The sequence below is a fragment of the Cyclopterus lumpus genome, chromosome 18 (assembly GCF_009769545.1).
Source record: "Cyclopterus lumpus isolate fCycLum1 chromosome 18, fCycLum1.pri, whole genome shotgun sequence".
Classification (NCBI taxonomy): Eukaryota; Metazoa; Chordata; class Actinopteri; order Perciformes; family Cyclopteridae; genus Cyclopterus; species Cyclopterus lumpus.
The window spans coordinates 2,476,273-2,498,969 of NC_046983.1; the positions used below are offsets into that span (position 1 = coordinate 2,476,273).

Genomic DNA, 22,697 nt, shown 5'->3' on the forward strand with positions numbered 1-22,697 from the left:
CGCGATCAGTGGTGTACTGGTCAAGACTGAGTTTGGAAGTCAGGGACTATGTTAGAAGTTGTCAAGTGTGTCAAGCCTACAAGCCTACATAGCTGACACCAGTAGATTATGAGCAGGAACATAACCAGAAAAGAGAGTATGATATGATCTATGATATGCATCATAAAAATGTCAGCTGCTTCAACACCAAATGTGTGACCCTTTTGTGTACTTTAAGTTCGGGTCGGAGTCATGGGAGGAAACACAAATCTGAGGATGATTTATATTGATACTATTGTCACTTTATATTCTTAATAATTGCTTCTGCCACTTCTATTAGTTCTTTTTTTTAAATGTATGCTTGAACTTCATTGCCTGCAGTCCACACACACACACATGTAGAAATAACAACAACAAACAGCATTGGTTGTAAAATACTTTTGTCTTTCATTTTTAATATGAGAGCAGAAACAAATCAATTTGTAATTTTTTTGATTTCCCGGTATCCCATTAGTTTTCCAAGATTGCAATAATCTTAAGACTGTCCAGTGATTTCAGGTTTATTCTCTTTAGCATAATAAGATAACGTGTTTGTTTCTTCTCTTCATCAAGTAGAAAACAAGACATTGAAACAGAAGATGAGTAAGGGTTGAACCCCGGCCTGTGACATTAGGTAGAAAACGCCATGGGTGTTAGCCTCCGTTAGCAAAAAGGCTAACGGAGGCTAACATTCGTTGTGAGAGATTAGCATATTGGAATACAATAACAAGGGACATAATCACATTTTAAGCTGCAACCCTGTTCATCAACAGATATGCACATACTCTGCTTCTTTGAAAATCTCCCTCCCTGACTGACAGTAAAAGTTTCCCGTCGGGTCATTATGTTTGTCCCTCACAGGAGACCGTACAGGAAGCAAACAGACACAACCCGTGTGAAAGAAAACTGGAACTGCTTTTGGGTTTTGCCATTTCTGGCTAAATTCTAGTGAAGTTAAAGATGACGGTAAACATTTATTCATCATCGTCATCGTCGTCGTCATCGTCGTCGTCGTCGTCGTCATCATCGTCGTCGTCGTCATCATCGTCGTCGTCATCATCATCGTCATCATCATCATCATCATCATCATCATCGTCATCATCATCATCATCGTCATCATCATCGTCCTCATCGTCCTCGTCATCATCATCCGGGTCAATCTTTCCAGACAGAACGTCCTCGATCCACTGCTCCAGCTCGTCCGCTGTCGGCATGTCGTCCTGGTCGTCCATCTCCATCCACACGCTGTCGGCCTGCCAACGAAAAACCAAAATACTCACTCAATGACAAAATGGCTTCCAGCTCAATGAGAGGCCCCAATGGTGAGTAAAGGTGCAGACGTTTACTGATGGTACGCATTGAAACCCAGGGTTATTATCTTGATTGTGATCCAACATGATTTTGGTGAATATTATTTTTTAAAGGGCGCTGAAGCGTTTAGCTTTTTACACTTGAAACCACTTGGAAATCAATTTTTCAATGAAGGTTCAGGTAAAGGTTGAGAGAGGTTGCTTACGTCCTCAACATCAACCACCCCAATGTGAGGAGAAGAGAGGTCGATGCCGAAGGTCTTCTCCCAGTACGGCACCAGCTGATAGAGAGAGACACACTGGTGATTATAGGCTGCAATTATGAATGACATGAACGGCTAAGCACTTAAATGTGTCAAATTGTGTTTTTGTAGACATAAAAAAATATATATATTTAAAAAAACACAAGACAACAAAAGAATCAACAGCATGACTATTTGTGTGGTAATCAAACGTGCCATATTCTAACCCTCTATGAATTGTTTATGTTTAAGTGAGAGATGTTCATACCAGGGGGAAATTGTCAGGGTCGATCCAGATGATGCTGAGGTTGGGGTTGTCGGTGTTCTCGCGTGCCACCTCCTTCAGGATTTCCAGGAATTCAAAACCGTCTGAAGAACAGTTCAAATGTCAGCTATAGTTTGTGAGCCCAGTGGCCGAAGGTATGGGCTAGATAGTCGATCCCTGTGTGGATATTCTCAGTGCTATATATAAAGAGGCACTGGGGTAGACTGGTACCTGTGTCATCTTCCTCAGCAAAGGCAACAATGTGCTCTCCATCAATGTCATCCTCCTGTGAGCACACAATGAAGGATAAGACTATATTTCCACTTTAGATCGACTGATTTAAGTTGTATTAGAGACAAAAGGGAACATTGTTTAACAGATAGCTTTTTGAATACCAGTTTCTGATCTCTTACCCAGATCTCATACATGCTGTGGGGCTCAAGCTTCCTCAGTGTAGGCCTGAAAAAAACCATTACAAATACAATTGTTATTATCCATTGACTTATACTGTGGGGGTGTATGGGGGGGACCTTTGTTTGAAGAAATTATATTGCTGTTTTCTCATATGAAAGTTCCCTAAACATACTCATGAATAAATATCATAAGATTAGCAGCAATTAATGTGTAAATGCAGTGATAGAAGAAGTAATTATTGTACTTACTGTAAGTAAGACTGGCAATACCACAGTGTGAAACTACTATGTTACAAGCAAAAGTACTGTAATCAAACGCTTATATAAAATGGCAATAGACAGGGTTTTTTTTTGCTTTCACTTATCCTTATTAACTAAATGTTGATTGCACAATGTAATGGCTACAGAACAATGACATACTTGGCTTTTAGATTAATTCTATATAAGCTTCACAATTCAGTTTGAAAGACTTGATTTATGGCATGAAGGAAGGAAGCGATACAAAAAGGTATCAGAGTATCCCGAGGAGAGGAAGTTAAAGACGTTGGAACAACTGAAGCGACTCTGGCAAACTAAATGCAGTGTGAGTCTTGTTGGTAGTTGCCAGGCTCTAAAGGAAAATGGAAACCGGTCTGGTTGTCTTTGCATCAACTGGACATACTAGTAGAGTACAAGTACCCCAATGCATGTACATAGTATCACCCAGGGCCTCACCTGTCATGCTCTTCAATGTATTCGACAAGCTCAGACTCGATGTAGGGCTTTCCTGGAATGGTGACGGGCTCCTCCATGAAGGGCTCATAGAAGTCCACTTCGTTCATCTTCAGCTTCAGCCTCTTGGCGATCTGGAACAATGTGAAGAGAGATGAAGAGGCAGGAAACACAAGTGCAGCGATTTAAAGCTCAGAAAATCTCCTCTGATCTTTTCTTATGAACTAAAAGTCATATTTGTTATGCAGAAAACACTCAAACCAACAATTTACACCTTGGGGTCAAACGTGGCAAAGAATTTGACGAAGGGGTGGAACTCCTCTGCAGCGTCGTCGAACTCAATGAAGTCTGGCCGGGGAACATAAAGGGGGAACATCACATTAGATAATATTCCTTTATGTTTCATCTGTTTGAAGCGCAGTCGGCGGATCATGAACTTCGACCTACGAGGAGATTTCTCGCTCCTGAAATAGCCGACGAGCTTGATGACCTCATCCATGTTGTAGAAACCCTTCAGTTCGCGGTCGTTGTCGATGACCTCCACGGGGTCCTCGACCACCTGACAGGAGACGCTCGGATCAGTCCTCACATCAAGGCGCCACAGTTATGACAACAAACGTCGTTCTGCGTTTACCCACAGTGCTTTGCACCGGGCCAGAAATGACTCACATCATAGAGGAACTCCACCAGGGTGTCGGCCGCCAGCTCTCCATCATACTCGATGATCTCATTGTCGGCAAATATGTAGATGCTCTCCACCTCATCCAGACCTGCAGAGAAAGAGTCATGACACCATTATACTGGAAAGATTATAATACATATTCTTACATAAAATAGAAAAAATAAGTTATCAACATTTATGTTTGTTTGCTTCTAGGATTTCAACTCATTATACAGTGGGGTTGGTAACAGGTCCTTGGAGAGCCTTATAATGATTTGCTGCACTGTTATTTCATAAGCATTGTAAATAAATCATATTTGAAATAGTAAATTGACTATGGGTTAATACACAACTAGTGAGCAATATTTACAAAAGACTAGATAGATGCAGGGCTTTGCTAAGAAATATAGAAGATGGTAATGCATAATTTCCAAGTTTATGTAAATATTATTAGTATTATTAATTATTAAACAAATTAAATGTTATGTGTTTAAATGAATTGTCTTTGTGTATTTGTCTGCTACAAAAATCATACATCTGTCATAAACAACGGAGAGCTGGATAGTAAAGCTTGCACTTGCTGATGGAACGTCCATATTTTCATTGGTGCATGTCACATTTTGCACAAAAGATTGATTTATTACAGAGCTTTCTCTTGCTGGTTTGTGTCAAGATGGACTCTTCTTTAAAAAAAAAAGAAGACTACAAACATGTTCATACAGCTGATTTTAGTTGCACATAAGGCTCATGGGTTTGGGTTTACAGCTGCCGTTACAGAGAAGCTGTGATATCTTTAGTCAACACTTGAGGTCAGACTTGTTTCATATGTGGTTTAAGATCGAATCCCATAGATTTTTAATCTATCTTTTGTCCTGTCACTTATGACGATGAGTCAATGTCCCATTGGCGTTAAAGTTTACCGAGCTTCTTGGCGACAGCAGAGTCCTTCTTTACGTCCACCAGGCCGAACCCGATGTCCTCATCGTCGAAGTCGCCCAGAACCTGGGCTGCGAGCTGTAGAGAGAAAGAGAGAGAGAGAAAGAGAGAGAGAGAGAGAGGGAGAGAGAGAGGTGAAGTTGTATTTAGTACGACATGACAATTGGTTTCAACCTTCTGTCTGTTCCTAATCTCAGGATTCCATTGGAAGCACACTTTCAGTTTCCTTTACTCGAGCAAACCCCTTTGGCATGTCATCCTTAATTTTCAAGGCCTTAAAAAGCAAAAAGCTTTAGATCGCTGACTTGCACTTTCTAAAACGGAGTGAAACCCAAGCCAACAATTGACAGCCCTCGTAGCCGGCCTGTGAGGAGCACAGGCAGCGGGCTCTCCAGAAGAACAAGAGGGGCAGAACTTGAGCCAACTATGTAGAGGGGGAAGAGGCGCCGCGACAGGTGCGGCGGAAAGGAGAGGAGCGCGCACTTTCACGAAAGTAAAACCGCCGCGTACGTGCATATACATACACTGTACACTTACAGGCCGGAGCAATAAGCAAAACTGTATTTCTCACAGTTTTACACACAATGTACATTTGCCCCGTTGTTACATTCGAGGTTACGCTCCGAATGAAGTGAGCCAAAAGCGTCATGTGGTGCCTTGCAAAGCATTCATCCGAGTGCCCAAAAGCACCGGCAACAAATAGCGAGTGCAGTATGAGCAGTATCGTGTGTGCTATGCTGCTCTTCACAGGCACTCTTTAATGCCATCCATTATTTTGGGTTCCGCAGTCCAGACACATTAGCTCATGATTGGACCCAGAGCCAAATCTACTCTAATCTGGTTAGGAGGATTGGCCTCTTTACTTTGAAACTCAAAACAAGATAATCGCCACGTAACAGGTGATGGGAAAGGTTCCAGTCAGCGGGGAAGGCTTCTTTTACTTTAAAGGGTAAAATGAACATGTTTTCTCATTCTTAGTCCGCTTAGCTGTGCAGACAATTCCAGTTGTATCTGCTGAGTTCAGTATTTTGGGAAATAGGCCTTATATGTGTCATACACAGCCAGCAGCTAGCTGAACTCCTGAAGTTCTGCCGTTTCAACCCGTTCTCACGCCCTCCTCTTGAGCGCCTTGTATCCAACCTACCGGCCTTGCAAACTGACTCCGATGTGCATGCTGAGAGCAACTGACATAGTAAAGAGCGAGATGGTCAAGTTAATGCTGTTTTTCCTGAACCTAGCCAAGTGGTTTTGTTGCCTAAACCCTAAACTTCCTGTGAAGAAGGACGTTTATTTTGAAAAGATCGTGTTGACACGCTGTCCCTGACGGGTCTTAAAAAGTGGGAGCTTGGGAGCATTGACCAAGCCGCGATGTGTCAGCTTTTTCCAGTCTTTATGCTAAGCTAAGCTAAGCCGGCTGTAGCTCCATATCGAAAGCACAGATATGAGATATCAGTCTCAACTAACTCCTTCGTTCTAGGGTATTTTCCAAAGTTCCAAACTACACATACCCATTGAGATACCCATTGAGATACCCATTTCTCTGACCTGTGTCCCACCACAATTCAATGGAGGTGAATGGGATTTCATTTGTGCTGCTTGCGCTGCATGTAATGGTTCAGTGAATCCTAAATATGATACACTTTAGTTGGAATTAGGGTGGAACTCTAGACACTAAAATTTTCACTACCTCCAAACGTAAGACATCGCCAGTCAAACACTTTACGATCATGGGGGGATGGGTTCTTAAAGCCCCATTCACACATGACTATCTGTAACAATTTACTTGAAAGTCCCCTTTAAAAGCAGTGCACGTAATTTCGAATGTGACCATAACAAACTATACAGTAGTTGTACGCAGCGTTAAGCACATCTTGAATGTGTGTGGAGGATTTAGTGGCATCTGGCAGCGTGTGTTTGCAGATTGCAACCAACGGAATGACGCTCTGCTCGCCCCTCCTTTTCCAAGAGTGTCACAGAACTACGGTGGCCTGCAAGGGAGCGCACAAACCCACAAATCCCTCTTCAGAGCAGGTCTTTGGTTTGTCCGTTCTGGGCCACTGTAGAAACCTAGCGGTGCAACATGGGGGATGAGGACCGTAGATATGAAGGGCTCATTTTAAGCTATCAAAAACACAACGATTCTTACTTTTATGTGATTATACAGAAATTATAACATAGTTATAATAATTAAATGTCATATATGCCCCCTAAATCCTACACATTGGTCCTTTAAATGGGTCATGTTATACTAATTTCAGGTTCCTACTTACAATACAAACTGTTTTCATGCTTTAATGTTAATTTAATTAATTAATATGTATTAGGCTAAATGGTTACATACTGCACATTAAAATGAAATTGAAATGTAATGTGAGAGCATGTTATTTGTAATGCAGCTGGCCTGCTTCCAACTATGATGTCAATCTCAATAATGTGGTGTGCCATTTTTATATTAATATTATAATTGATACATAAAAAAAGGTTATCATTTCTATCATACGCAAAAATGGTATTTAGTCTTTGTTTTGTGTACAACAATATCTGATGGATGGGGCTTAACACAAGAATATCAAACAAGTATTGAAGACAGTTGTTTTCCTAACAATTCCTAATGTTTCCTAATCTCTTCAATCACTTCCTGGAAGCAGAAGCTATATAGAAACAACCATTTTGAACACTTTTCTTCTGTAATAAATGGATGGAGAAGCATTAATAAACTCTTCTTCTTAAAATGTCCACTGTATTACTGCAGAAGTATCCTTAAAGAAGAAAATAGACAAGACAATGCCAAAGACTCTATATCACATGTTTGTCTCCTTGTTGCCACATGGCATGGCCATATTCATAACTCTGGGGTATTTATAAAAGAGGTGAAGTTCTATATAAGGGCGGGTGTGAGAAAGCATGTCGAGGAGCAGAAAAGAGGCTCCGTCACATGTAGAAATGGGTGTGGGAAGGAGGGGAAGGCAGACGTGGGCTGATGGATGGAAGGAGACACTAGACGCTTGGCGGCTGTCATCTCCTCCTATAGTTCCATCCTCCCTCACACATCTCTCATTTCTGCTTTCTGGTGTCGTCCCCCTCTCACCCTCACCTCTCCTCTCTGCTCCGTGTCCATCTGGATATGTAATCCTGACCTCATCTGTTCCCTCGCCATCCTCCCGACCTCACCAGCGTAAAGCGCTTGGCTCCGTCTCCCGGTGCCCAGTCAGGGTCCCCACGGTGACTTGTCAAACACGTGCTCTGGGACCCCGCCGCGCTTGGCTGTGGCCCCGGAGGGTGAGCGAGGAGAGGGCGGAGGGTGATCAGTGCGGCAGCAGGGGGGGGGGGGGGGGGGTCACGTTTCTTGTAATATCGTCGCCCACATGCTTACTCAACGCCACTCGCTGCAGGTTCGCCTTCAGATTGTTTACTTTGGGCAAACCAGACTGGAGTGGCAGGTGGTATTGCTGCTGGGCTTGAAACAGATCAGTCTCTCTGGTTGGACAATTAGTGCCATGGCATTTCATATTCCACTAGACACCGGTGTAAAAGTAACCACTTCTACCTAAGACAAGTATAAAAGTAACCAAAAGGTAACCACTTCTACCTAAAACAAGTGTAAGAGTAACCAAAAAGTAACCACTTTTACCTAAGACAAGTGTAAGAGTAACCACTTCAACCTAAAACAAGTGTAAGAGTAACCAAAAAGTAACCACTTCTACCTAAAACAAGTGTAAAGGTAACTCATTCCACCAGACACTAGTGTAAAAGTAACCACTTCTATCTCGTAAAAGTTATTATTTTTACGAGAAAGCTTTACTTTCTCACGCTGAAAAAGGGAATAAAAAAAAGTTTAAAAACCCCTTGGAATATGTGTGTGTCCCCCCTCCATTTCACCCTAATAAAAGTGCTGAATCTATAACTCAAAGAGCATTAGTTTGGCACTTTAGTAGCACTTAAATGTCTCTTACTGATAGCACTCTGTAGTTTAACGTTATTGAAGAAATTGTACTTGCTTGATTCTTGTTGTTCTGAGTTTGGACTCATGGTTTAATGCACTTATTGTAAGTCGCTTTGGATAAAAGCGTCATCTAAAAGGTTTTCAAAGCAGCACAATGCTTCCTGTATGAGCAACTGTCCTGAGACCCCCCCCCCCCCCATTCCCCAGCCAGACTGTAAATTAATAATGGCTGCTGTTACACACCAGGCGCTTACGTAACACTGCGCCAGGGCGGCCATGAAAGATTCAGATGAGACGGTGGCTCGTGAATGTTTCTCAACGTTGGAATCGAGTTGTCTATTTTCCCTCTTTTTGTGTGTGTGTGTGTGTGTGTGTGTGTGTGTGTGTGTGTGTGTGTTATTATGATGAATTATGATAAATCTCACGGGCACACGAGCTGATTCAGCTCAACGCACTGCGAGGGCGCACGTGTGCCGGGACCATCTGGGGGATGACTCACCGAGACCGTCCTACAAACAACGGCTAACAGAGGCCGCTCGGTGAGTCACGTCAAAGCCGGCAGCAGGTGTTGCATGCAACACGCTTTGGAAAAGGAACGAGCACATGTGTTTATTATTACAAAAACAAAAAGGTGATCTTTACTCCCAAAATGTATAAATGCTTTCCTCGCTACTCGCAGCGAATAACATTCACGATTGCTGCGTTGCGTTTGAGTGTAAAATCACGCACGCACAATCCTGCTGAAATACATAAATAGGCCTTTTTCACACAAAACAACAATGACAATATGGCTGAATTCCATTTAGCTTGATTCAGTTTCATTGTCCCATTGACGTGGTTTACTGGGACACTTTGTCCCATTGACGTGGTTTACTGGGACACTTTGTCCCATTGATGTGGCTTACTGGGACACTTTGTCCCAGTAAGCCACATCAATGAGAGAGTGAAACTGAATCTTTGTGACATGGAGCAATCTTTGACTTAAAAGTATTAATAACTCTGCGTTTGAGTGTAAAATCACGCACGCACAATCCTGCTGAAATACATAAATAGGCCTTTTTCACACAAAACAACAATGACAATATGGCTGAATTCCATTTAGCTTGATTCAGTTTCACAAAGTGTCCCAGTAAGCCACGTCAACGGGAGAGTGAAACTGAATTGTTGTGAAATGGAGCAATCTTTTAATTAAAAGTATTAATAACTCTTCCCTGAGACATGTTAATAGGACATGTGCTGTGACAACCATTTGCAACAGAGTGATGAAGTCTTATTATGAAGTTATTCACGGCCGTCTCTTTGTGGCGTGAAGACGTAAGGCCGGGGAGGGGTTTCGCCATCCAGATCCCAGTTACATTTTCCATCGCGCATCTTTCTCTCCTTCCATTTCCTCGACATCTTTTCTCCCACGAATGAGTGATAAGAAGAGGTTTCCTTCGTACGAATGAATGTCGGATGTCAGGAACAGAATGGGGCCTCTCCACCTCGCACAATAAATAATAATAAATCCACCGGTGAGCTTGCGGTTCGTCATATTCACTGAAAAATATATCTATTTTGGATATCTCAGCACTATCGAATAAAGCATTTAACACTGATCCTTATAGTGACAGCAAAATATATCGTTTTCAACAACAGCTGAGACCCTCGAAATCAATAGGCAACCGCTTCTATTATTAATCCTCCACAAACAACAGGTGGCTTTCGACCAAGGACACGTCATCTGATCATAACTCACATCGAATGACATCGCATGGGACCAAACAGCTCTTAATTCAGGGAGGAAGGAGATCCAATCGAGATGTGATGTTGCACTTGACGGCAGTGTCACTTATGGGATGGAAATGTTAAAAATTAAATGTTTGACAGCTGTGCTATGAATGAGGAAAAGAGTAAAGGGAGCTGTTTACAATATGGCAGAGTACCTAATGTCTTAACATTAGGTACTCTGCCATTTACTCTTTGAGTAAAGGGGCCACGGGGACTGGGTCTTGGCCGACACTACTCGTGGTTATGAGATCTGATCCTCCTCCTGATGCATTCTGGATGCGGAGCGTGCCAATGCTTGTTGTCTGGCTGCCGCCAGGTCGGCGCCCTACGGAGGGCATTGGGGTTATATTCCGTCCCCGATTTTCACTTTCTGCGCTCTGAAAATTGCAAAGAGCTCGACGGAGCTTTCGGTAGCCTGGTTACCAATAACAAGAGCCACATTGCCCTTAGATCCCACCTACTTTAGTTACTTTGGAGATATGGAGGTTGCAAGACAAGAGAACGGACGGCTGATCTTGTAAAAAAGGGGTCTTCAATACGCACATGATGGCTGAATATGATGATATACTGCGGTGATTCAGCAAACTACCAATGTATACAGCATTATTTAAAATGAAATGCCAATGGAAAATCAATTAGGATCCTTTTTTTTACATTTGTGATATTTTTCGGAAACCAAACTTAGTAGTTTTGCTGCCTGTGCCATGTTATGTCATAGGAAAAAAAATCGAGGTAATAGAACGTAAACCTACATAGTTAAGTATAAAATATGTGTGTGTGTGTGTGTGTGTGTGTGTACTCGTGGTAGATAGAGAGGGTGGTAAGTAAAAGATCACTGCAATCTGAGCTGTGTGCAGTGCAGTGATTGATGAGCTTATAAGCATTACCAGCATGTTGTATGTCAAAGGTCAGAGGTCAGAGAGAGAGAGGATGAATAATCAGAAAGCAGGCGAGCCAGAGAGATGATGATCAGCGCCAGCGTCTCAACATTAGATGAGGACACCTCCATTTTTTTATATTACAAACGTAATAAGAAGCGTTAGTCAGTGCAGCGTGCAGCCGTTATTAACTGAGTCACCGCCTTTCGGCGTATGGTTGTTAATTATGCAGTTTGTCTTTTATTCATATCTTTAGACGACTTCTGCTTCAGTGGTTAATAATGAGAGATATTTTTGGGAGCTGCAGATGAGGCGTGCTCCTCTCAACACCAACCGGCTCACCAGCTGTCGGCTCCATCTCCCCCCGAATATGCTTCCAGTTCATTAAACAGACCGTGGTCGCCAGCTCCGGTGTTAAACACCTGCGATTACTCGACTACAGATTACGCGGGACTGAAGAGCTGCGCAGTGAGAGCTGCTGTAAATCTGAACCACTCATGAAGGACGGCTTTCCATCACACAACCTATTTGCATCTGCACTGTGACCTTCTCTGTCAATATGAGCTTCTGTAAAAAACTTTGTGACAACGATGTATGTAACAGGCTTTTTAATGCGAAGGATGTAAACTGTGATACCGTAAAATACTTGTATTCAAGCTGAAAAGAATGCGTGGAGGAAAAACAATCTACTCGTGGCAGATCTGTCGACTAATTGGCTGAATCTAATTTACTCTCTTTCTATTCATATCAAAGAGGGAGCTGTGGGTGGAAAAACCAAGACAGGCCATTTACTTCCCTGTGTGAGTGAAAAACCTAATGAAACAGCTCCAGGGAGCATATCTTCAAATTGTCTGCACCAGCACATACATATATATATATATATATATATATATATATATATCCATCCATCCATCCATCCATCCATTTTCAATACCGCTTAATCCTCATTAGGGTCGCGGGGGCGCTGGAGCCTATCCCAGCTGACATAGGGCGAAGGCAGGGGACACCCTGGACAGGCCGCCAGTCCATCGAGGGCACATGTAGGGACATACAACCATTCACTCTCACATTCACACCTATGGGCAATTTAGAGATCAATTAACCTGCAGCATGTCTTTGGACTGTGGGAGGAAGCCGGAGAGCCCGGAGAGAACCCACGCTGCCACAGGGAGAACATGCAAACTCCACACAGAAGGACCGCTCCGACCGGGAATTGAACCCGCGGCCCTCTTGCTGTGAGGCGACAGTGCTAGCCACTACACCACCGTGCAGCCCATATGAATAACATATATGTACAGTGTGGTGTAGGCAGATACAATTTGATTCCTTGATCTCACCCTTTAATCATTAACACTTACGGATGCAGGTGGTAATGAGCAGCTATTTTAAGCCCCTCTCTGAGCACCTCTAGTGCTCTTTCCTGATTGGCTGCATGGTCACAGCTGGCAGGAAGTCAGCAATAGAGTGACAGTCCAGCAGAGAACGCGCTCCAGCCTCAAGCCAAGAAAGCACGACTCGGCAGCACCGATAGGAAATTGATCAGGACGATGCGACTCAGGTGTGCCGATGACGGTTTAGAAGGCCGAGGCCTGCACCCAGAGGGGGTTGTGCGATGCCAAACAGAGCAGTGTGTGTGTGTGTGTTGCCTGGAGAGAACCGGAGGCGCAAGTAGTTGAAGTGAGATACGGCCCTAAAGTTTCTGTTCGTCCCAGGAGGGCTTTTAGCCTCTTGCTAAGCATGCAGAGCTGTCCCGGGCTATTTACAGAGGTGACTTATGCAGGCTAGTGTAAAGTACACTGCGCTCCTGTAAGAAGACACCGCTGCTCCGACAGGCTAAGGATTACTGCGGGGAATACAGTGGCTGACAGCGGGGCCCAGGTGCATCGACCTGTTCGGTTTATTCATCCAATAAAGGGGTTTCCCGGGACATGCATCGTATTTTTGCCCCGCTGGTTAGCAGCAACGCTGGAGCGACTTCAGAGAAAGTACCTCAGCAACGACAGCTGAAGAAACGAAAGGCTTTTCGTACCATATCTGCAGACATAATCTCCAATAGGAAGTAAACAAATATTCAAGATTTACTTGGAATTTTGCTCAAAATAGAGGCGTAACAAGGTATGAGCAAAGTCGTGACGAATATAAGATTGTTGTTTCTAGATATTCTGAAAGGCGTCATTATCTGTTTCAGAGAGCTGAAATAATCAATCCGGACTCGTTCTCATAGTCAGTGCCTCCCTCCGGCCTGTTTCTTTGGCCCACGTTCACCAACTTGCATCCTTCAGGTCAGCATCTATCCAGTCATACTTGACAGGCTGCCACACCAAAAAAAGGGTCCACGAATCCCCCCCCAACACAACCTCGCCCCATATTTTCCACCTGTTCCGCGTTGCCTTTGTTCTTTACCTGCCAACGACGGACCTGTAAACCCACTTATCTGAAACTCAGCCAAGACTGCGTCCAGGAGTCTCCAACCCGGAACCACATTCTCCACGTGAGACCCTTTCCACGCTTCCCAGCATGACCCTTCCTCCCCCACACGGGCCACAGTACCATCCACTGTCATGCTTTGGCGGAGACCCACCTCCAAAGCCAGCTCCTCCATCTGAAACTGCTTCATGGCGTTGCGGTTCCCATCCACGTTTTTGTGGTAGTAGATCACCATCACGTCGTACTTCTTCATGATGGACTTGTAGTTCTTGGCGTTTAAGTCGTGGACGCGGTCTTTGCCGTCGTACTCGGGGACCTCCATGCCCTTCTCTCCCCAGGACAGGGTCCCCAAAGATAGGAAGACCCCCAAAAACACCCAACCCCACTTCATGGCTTTCACCTGGTGGTCACACTCTTCTCAGAGCCTGAAGTAGAAAAGGTACACTTGAGAGGTTTGACGTTGTCCCTAACGCAAGTTGGTGGTAAGCAGGGAGAATTAGGAACACAGCCCGCCTTCTTTCCCCACCGACTAGAGAAGAGAAGGTCCGGCAGTGGCACCCCCTCCTTTAAAAAAAGAGCTACACTTGGTTTTGCTGATGCCGCTTGCCAAAAAAAATGGGGGATGGTCCCTTTTTTTGGGAGGGTGGGGGGCGCAAATCGGTATGTGAGGCGGTCGAGATCCCACTCTTCCAAGAGCCGTGAACAAGCCAGAGGGGCTGCCAAAAAAAAGTAGGACGACATTGAGTGGGATAGGGGTGGGGGAGGTGGGGGGCGTGGTCAGAAAAATAGCATGGGTAGTAAGATGGGAGGAGCCATGCTTTAGGTCAGACCGCCACCTGTTTTGAAGCCATGGCTATAAAAAAGGGACGGCGGTCGAGTCGGGTGTTTGGAGAGCCACAGATACCGGCGCAGTGTCTTGGAGGACTGAAGGTATAGATGGACGTACGATGAGAGCTCGGGTAAAATAAGAGCTCCGAGATGCCATTCCCATATTAAGTTTTGCGGAGGAGCCGGACTCTCGCTAAAAATAAGGCCTCTGTGGGACAGCGTCCGTGGACAAGGTGGCGTCCACGCAGAGGTTCAGAGGGTATAGGGCGCAGATGGACGGAGACGAATGGAGACATAGAGTCACGGAAAATCCAAACAGGGTGTGTGTGCACTGAAATTGATGATTTAATAACTGATTGTTCGTGCTTTAATAGTAATCCATGCAAAGAATTCAGTGGATAATTTAATTTAATCTTTTTTTCTTCTGGTTGCTGGACTATTGTTGATGAGATGAGATGGTGTTGGCCAGTTTTACCAAAGTCTTTGTCATAAATATGGATATTTAACAGATTATGGAGTCTTGTGTATAAATAAATGACACATTATGTAATTGTTTATCAAAATTGTACTTTGAATATCTGTCTTATCCTTAATTCTGTCTTGAGATTATTATTATTGCTCTGATGCTCTCATTTCTGGTCTCTCATCGGTCATGTTTTTTTTTTTTGCATGGAGCATATTTTGTAATGAGGATGAGAGAGAAAGATGGATGCAAGCAGAGGGACGGTGTGAGATCTTGTCAGCTATCCATTTACAATGAGAAAGGGGAGAGGGCGGCTATTAATAACAATGTGTAATACGATCAGCCTCCTCCCTCTGGTCCGACCACATGCGCCTGTTTAGATGCCAGTGAGGGTATTAAAAATGTGAAATACCTAGATTATTTTGAATTTCATTAATTAAAGGGGCCACCGCAGAAATGCTCTCTTATACTTCCATGAAGTCGGGGGACAAAGTAAAATGGTCAAAATACATAATATGAGTCAAACTCTAATAACCTGTGTCCTATTTTTCCTTTTCGATGGAAGAGAAAAACATATTTTGTTCAACACTCGCTGTGTTTATCTCTTGAATACTGCGAGGATGACGCTCATTCGAAGCTCAACTTCTTTTGAACTCCGCTGGGGTTCAGCCAATAAAAACTCGTGACGGATTTGCAAACCCACGGAAAAGAAAGACAAGACGGAAAAAATTATCAGAAACATTTCGTGCTGTCAGAAAGTGCAAAAGGGATCTTGCGACTAACCCTAAACCTCTAACCCTACCCCTAAACATCTAACCCTAACCCTCACCCTAACTCTAAACCTAAACATCTAACCCTAACCCTCACCCTAACTCTAAACCTAAACATCTAACCCTAACCCTCACCCTAACTCTAAACCTAAACATCTAACCCTAACCCTCACCCTAACTCTAAACCTAAACCTCTAACCCTCACCCTAACTCTAAACCTCTAACCCTCACCCTAACTCTAAACCTAAACATCTAACCCTAACCCCTACCCCTAAACCTCTAACCCTCACCCTAACTCTAAACCTAAACCTCTAACCCTCACCCTAACCCTAAACCTCTAACCCTAACCCTCACTCTAAACCTAAACCTCTAACCCTAACCCTAACTCTAAACCTAAACATCTAACCCTAACCCCTAAACCTCTAACCCTCACCCTAACCCTAAACCTCTAACCCTCACCCTAACTCTAAACCTAAACATCTAACCCTAACCCTCACTCTAAACCTAAACCTCTAACCCTAAACCTCTAACCCTAACCCCTACCCCTAAACCTCTAACCCTAACCCCTACCCCTAAACATCTAACCCTAACCCTCACCCTAACTCTAAACCTAAACATCTAACCCTAACCCTCACTCTAAACCTAAACCTCTAACCCTAAACCTCTAACCCTAACCCCTAAACCTCTAACCCTAACCCCTACCCCTAAACATCTAACCCTAACCCTCACCCTAACTCTAAACCTAAACCTCTAACCCTCACCCTAACTCTAAACCTCTAACCCTCACCCTAACTCTAAACCTAAACATCTAACCCTAACCCCTACCCCTAAACCTCTAACCCTCACCCTAACTCTAAACCTAAACCTCTAACCCTCACCCTAACCCTAAACCTCTAACCCTAACCCTCACTCTAAACCTAAACCTCTAACCCCCACTCTAAACCTAAACATCTAACCCTAACCCCTAAACCTCTAACCCTCACCCTAACCCTAAACCTCTAACCCTCACCCTAACTCTAAACCTAAACATCTAACCCTAACCCTCACTCTAAACCTAAACCTCTAACCCTAAACCTCTAACCCTAACCCCTACCCCTACCCCTAAACCTCTAACCCTAACCCCTACCCCTAAACATCTAACCCTCACCCTAACTCTAAACCTAAACATCTAACCCTAACCCTCACTCTAAACCTAAACCTCTAACCCTAAACCTCTAACCCTAACCCCTAAACCTCTAACCCTAACCCCTACCCCTAAACCTCTAACCCTAACCCCTACCCCTAAACATCTAACCCTAACCCTCACCCTAACTCTAAACCTAAACCTCTAACCCTAACCCCTACCCCTAAACCTCTAACCCTCACCCTAACTCTAAACCTAAACCTCTAACCCTCACCCTAACTCTAAACCTAAACCTCTAACCCTCACCCTAACTCTAAACCTCTAACCCTCACCCTAACTCTAAACCTAAACATCTAACCCTAACCCCTACCCCTAAACCTCTAACCCTCACCCTAACTCTAAACCTAAACCTCTAACCCTCACCCTAACCCTAAACCTCTAACCCTAACCCTCACTCTAAACCTAAACATCTAACCCTAACCCCTAAACCTCTAACCCTCACCCTAACTCTAAACCTAAACATCTAACCCTAACCCTCACTCTAAACCTAAACATCTAACCCTAACCCTCACCCTAACTCTAAACCTAAACATCTAACCCTAACCCTCACTCTAAACCTAAACCTCTAACCCTAAACCTCTAACCCTAACCCCTAAACCTCTAACCCTAACCCCTACCCCTAAACCTCTAACCCTAACCCCTACCCCTAAACATCTAACCCTAACCCTCACCCTAACTCTAAACCTAAACATCTAACCCTAACCCTCACCCTAACTCTAAACCTAAACATCTAACCCTCACCCTACCCCTAAACCTGTAAACCTAAACATCTAACCCTAAACCTAACCCCCCCCCCCCCCCCCCCCCCCCCGCCCCTTCCATAACTGTTGCACCTCTGAGGTAAACAGCACCCTCCTCTGGCAGTTGCACTAATTGAGTTTTTTCACCGAGTCCATAAACAAGATGAGTAATCGCACAAAGCATCTGCACGGTGTGTGCGCCTGTTCCCGTCTCTCTTTGTGCTGTCGTCATGGCGACCGGAGCGTGGACTAACGCAGCTCGCTTCATGGGATGTGCAGCAGGCGCGTTTCATTCTGTGGATTCGAAGAGGATGAAAGTCCATCTGTGGGTTTGAAAGGTTTTTCATACGACAGCGGCTCACGGTGAAGATAGAGAGAGAAATCTCAATAAGGGAATAGAAAGCAGGAACATGCACCTGTGTGACTGATTACTAAATATATGAGGTACATGTATATTAAATATATAGGTGAATGTGGTAAATGTATATTAAATATATAGGTGAATGTGGTAAATGTATATTAAATATATAGGTGAATGTGGTAAATGTATATTAAATATATAGGTGAATGTGGTAAATGTATATTAAATATATAGGTAAATGTGGTAAATGTATATTAAATATATAGGTGAATGTGGTAAATGTATATTAAATATATAGGTGAATGTGGTAAATGTATATTAAATATATAGGTGAATGTGGTAAATGTATATTAAATATATAGGTGAATGTGGTAAATGTATATTAAATATATAGGTGAATGTGGTAAATGTATATTAAATATATAGGTAAATGTGCAAATCCTGGGCTGGCTCTTCACACCTTGAAGGTCAGGGTCTGGATAACATGAAAAGAAAGACCCCGAAAGGCTCGAAGGACGTTCGATCTTCTTTTCACGAAATATTTAAACAAATTAGATACTTTGGATCAATAATCATCGGTAACGTGGTTACCACGACAACGTGGGTGAAGGCAAAATGACAGAAGAAATCAACATGCTGCAGTGAGATGGAATATGTTTTAATACGTACAATTAGTTTGACTCGTGGTTTATCCAATCAGAGGAAGCTGCCAAATCAGACCCAAGTCACACCTCACACACACACACACACACACACACACATTGCCACCTCCCACCAGGACCGGTCTGGCCCTGGTGCCCGCTCCCTCTCTGTCCCACACCCACGGTCCGTATGCTGGCATGCCGACACACACAGACACACACAGACACAAACACAGACACACACAGACACACACACACACACACACGTCTCTCTTGGTAAAGTGGTGGGTTGGCACTCTGTGTGAAACATCGGCCGGCCTCTCAATGCTGGTGTCCAAGCAACCAGAGAGGGCAGAAGGAGTGCACTTTCACACACACTTGCAAAGCACACAGTGCAGAAAGGCCACACACACACACACACACACACACATATATATATATATATATATATATATATATATATATATATATATATATATATATATTGCATTCGTGTTGCAATGTGATTGGACAGCTCGATGTTTTCTACATTCTTTTACTGATACGCGTATCTTTGATTTAATTATTTTTATTAAATTCTATACATTTGTATGAATCTTTATTAATACATTTCGCCCCACTTATTTGAATTGGATTTCACTTTGAAAGGAAGGCTATAAATGTGCTTTTCCACTATTTCTGTGCACCTTCTCACACATACTGCAGCGCATCGCGTTTGTATTTTATTTGTTGTTGACGCCGCGGTTTTTTAGCCGAGTGCTCATTTTAGGAATATTAGAAGACATCTGCGCCGGCAGGCTCTCGCCAAGACTGCGAGGATATTTAGTCTCTGTGATGAGACGTCAATGTGAAAAGACTTGTTGACAGGCGTCGGATGACTGGAGGATGAGGCGTTGCCTAGCGACCGAGAAACCTGACAGACCGACTGATCCGGCCTCAGACCGAGCAGTTGGCGTGTGTAGGACGGGTGTGTGTAGGACGGGTGTGTGTAGGACGGGTGTGTGTAGGACGAGTGTGTGTAGGACGGGTGTGTGTAGGACGAGTGTGTGTAGGACGGGTGTGTGTAGGACGAGTGTGTGTAGGACGAGTGTGTGTAGGACGGGTGTGTGTAGGACGAGCGTGTGTAGGACGGGGGGGTGTAGGACGGGTGTGTGTAGGACGAGTGTGTGTAGGACGAGCGTGTGTAGGACGGGTGTGTGTAGGACGGGTGTGTGTAGGACGAGCGTGTGTAGGACGAGTGTGTGTAGGACGGGTGTGTGTAGGACGAGTGTGTGTAGGACGGGTGTGTGTAGGACGAGTGTGTGTAGGACGAGTGTGTGTAGGACGGGTGTGTGTAGGACGAGCGTGTGTAGGACGGGGGGGTGTAGGACTGGTGTGTGTAGGACGAGTGTGTGTAGGACGAGCGTGTGTATGACGGGTGTGTGTAGGACGGGTGTGTGTAGGACGGGCGTGTGTAGGACGAGCGTGTGTAGGACGGGCGTGTGTAGGACGGGTGTGTGTAGGACGAGTGTGTGTAGGACGGACGTGTGTAGGACGGGCGTGTGTAGGACGGGCGTGTGTAGGACGGGTGTGTGTAGGACGGGTGTGTGTAGGACGAGTGTGTGTAGGACAGACGTGTGTAGGACGGGCGTGTGTAGGACAGACGTGTGTAGGACGGGCGTGTGTAGGACGGGCGTGTGTAGGACGGGCGTGTGTAGGACGGGCATGTGTAGGACGGGCGTGTGTAGGACGGGCGTGTGTAGGACGGGTGTGTGTAGGACGGGTGTGTGTAGGACGAGTGTGTGTAGGACGAGTGTGTGTAGGACGGGTGTGTGTAGGACGAGTGTGTGTAGGACGGGTGTGTGTAGGACGAGTGTGTGTAGGACGAGCGTGTGTAGGACGGGCGTGTGTAGGACGAGCGTGTGTAGGACGAGCGTGTGTATGACGGGCGTGTGTAGGACGGGTGTGTGTAGGACGGGCGTGTGTAGGACGAGCTTGTGTAGGACGAGCGTGTGTATGACGGGTGTGTGTAGGACAGGCGTGTGTAGGACGGGCGTGTGTAGGACGAGCGTGTGTAGGACGAGTGTGTGTAGGACGGGTGTGTGTAGGACGGGCGTGTGTAGGACGGGCGTGTGTAGGACGAGTGTGTGTAGGACGAGCGTGTGTAGGACGGGCGTGTGTAGGACGGGCGTGTGTAGGACGGGCGTGTGTAGGACGGGCGTGTGTAGGACGGGCGTGTGTAGGACGGGTGTGTGTAGGACGAGTGTGTGTAGGACGAGTGTGTGTAGGACGGGTGTGTGTAGGACGGGCGTGTGTAGGACGGGCGTGTGTAGGACGGGCGTGTGTAGGACGAGCGTGTGTAGGACGGGCGTGTGTAGGACGGGCGTGTGTAGGACGGGCGTGTGTAGGACGAGTGTGTGTAGGACGAGCGTGTGTAGGACGGGCGTGTGTAGGACGGGCGTGTGTAGGACGGGCGTGTGTAGGACGAGCGTGTGTAGGACGGGCGTGTGTAGGACGAGCGTGTGTAGGACGGGGGGTGTAGGACGGGCGTGTGTAGGACGAGCGTGTGTAGGACGGGCGTGTGTAGGACGAGTGTGTGTAGGACGAGTGTGTGTAGGACGGGGGGTGTAGGACGGGCGTGTGTAGGACGGGCGTGTGTAGGACGGGCGTGTGTAGGACGGGCGTGTGTAGGACGGGCGTGTGTAGGACGGGCGTGTGTAGGACGAGTGTGTGTAGGACGGGCGTGTGTTGGACGGGCGTGTGTAGGACGGGCGTGTGTAGGACGGGCGTGTGTAGGACGGGCGTGTGTTGGACGGGCGTGTGTAGGACGGGCGTGTGTAGGACGGGCGTGTGTAGGACGGGCGTGTGTAGGACGGGCGTGTGTAGGACGGGCGTGTGTAGGACGGGCGTGTGTAGGACGGGCGTGTGTAGGACGGGCGTGTGTAGGACGGGCGTGTGTAGGACGAGTGTGTGTAGGACGGGATTTCATAGTATAACAAAGTACACGTTTCTGCATGGACTGCATTTATACTTTCAATAATTTAAATAACTTTCTTTTTTGTTGATTCTGGCGGCCCCTGTGGACAGAAGTGGTAGTGTTATCCATGTTTTTTGGGGATTGTTGAATATCTGGCAAAGCCCGCCCGGCTCAGCGCGTTCCAGATTGACAATAAATCGCTCTCGTTATATAAATATATCTTCGGTTTACCTCTGAGACTCTTTTCCCTTCACAACTCCACCCGAACACAAGAAAAAAGAAAGAGCATCCACTTTCTTTGGAGAAGTTCTTTTGGCTCTTTTTTTAACCATTTTTTTTTTTTAGGCCGAAAAATCGCAGGTGGTGATTTAAACCCGGCTAACGGGGACTCGTGGGGGGGTGGAGTCATTTAGACCGGTTACCATTGTGCGAATGTCAACCATAAATACGAGAAGGAAGGAAGACGAGAGGAGAGAGAGAGAGAGAGAGTTGTTTTTTTTATGCACGATTCCACGTATCTCATTTGGAAAAGCTGAATGGGTGAAGGGAGGCCGGTGACTCTGCGTTTTCATTGTTGCTCTTTCCACCGACTCATCACTTTGAATGAGCACATTCACACGCGGTGACACCACAGTCTGTGTGCTCCTGTCCTCTCTCTCTCTCTCTCTCTCTCTCTCTCTCTTCCATCCATCCCTCCTTTCTCTCTCTGAATCCTCTGGTTTTGTTTTGTTCGGGGACAACTTCCTTTCTCTCTCTTCTCCTCCCCGGCCTTGTGATGAGAAATCAAGAACTGGCCTCTTTTAGTCTTCTCCGGGGGAAAGACCCACACACACACACACACACACACACACTCTCTCTCACACACACACACACACACTCACACACACACACACTCACACACACACACAGGAGGCTCATGTAGTCATACAGATGCATGTGAGAGAGAGAGAGAGAGCATGGCTTTGTGTTCAATCCAGATCCTGTTTGTCCATCAGGAAAACCACTTCCACATTCCCGAGGAAACACACACACACACACACACACACACACACACACACACATCCGACACATGCAACAGGTTGAAAACAACGGTGCAACATTAAAACGTATATAGATTTATTTTATTAACCCCTCTGATCCAACGTGGGTCGTCTTCACGTTGATTTCTGGTGTAAAACTAC

The 22,697-nt window shown here is 45.3% G+C and overlaps 1 protein-coding gene across 1 annotated transcript; it reads right to left on the reverse strand.

The window, feature by feature from the left end:
* Positions 1-992: 992 nt before the first annotated feature.
* Positions 993-13,965, reverse strand: casq1b (calsequestrin 1b). Its single transcript, XM_034556877.1, has 11 exons — positions 13,729-13,965; positions 4,541-4,634; positions 3,629-3,729; positions 3,407-3,518; positions 3,234-3,307; positions 2,963-3,093; positions 2,249-2,294; positions 2,067-2,121; positions 1,839-1,939; positions 1,535-1,609; positions 993-1,271 (listed from the first exon to the last, which is right to left on the reverse strand). Exons 1-11 carry the CDS (start codon positions 13,963-13,965, stop codon positions 993-995), a joined length of 1,305 nt encoding a protein of 434 aa, XP_034412768.1.
* Between the last annotated feature and the right edge of the window lie 8,732 nt (positions 13,966-22,697).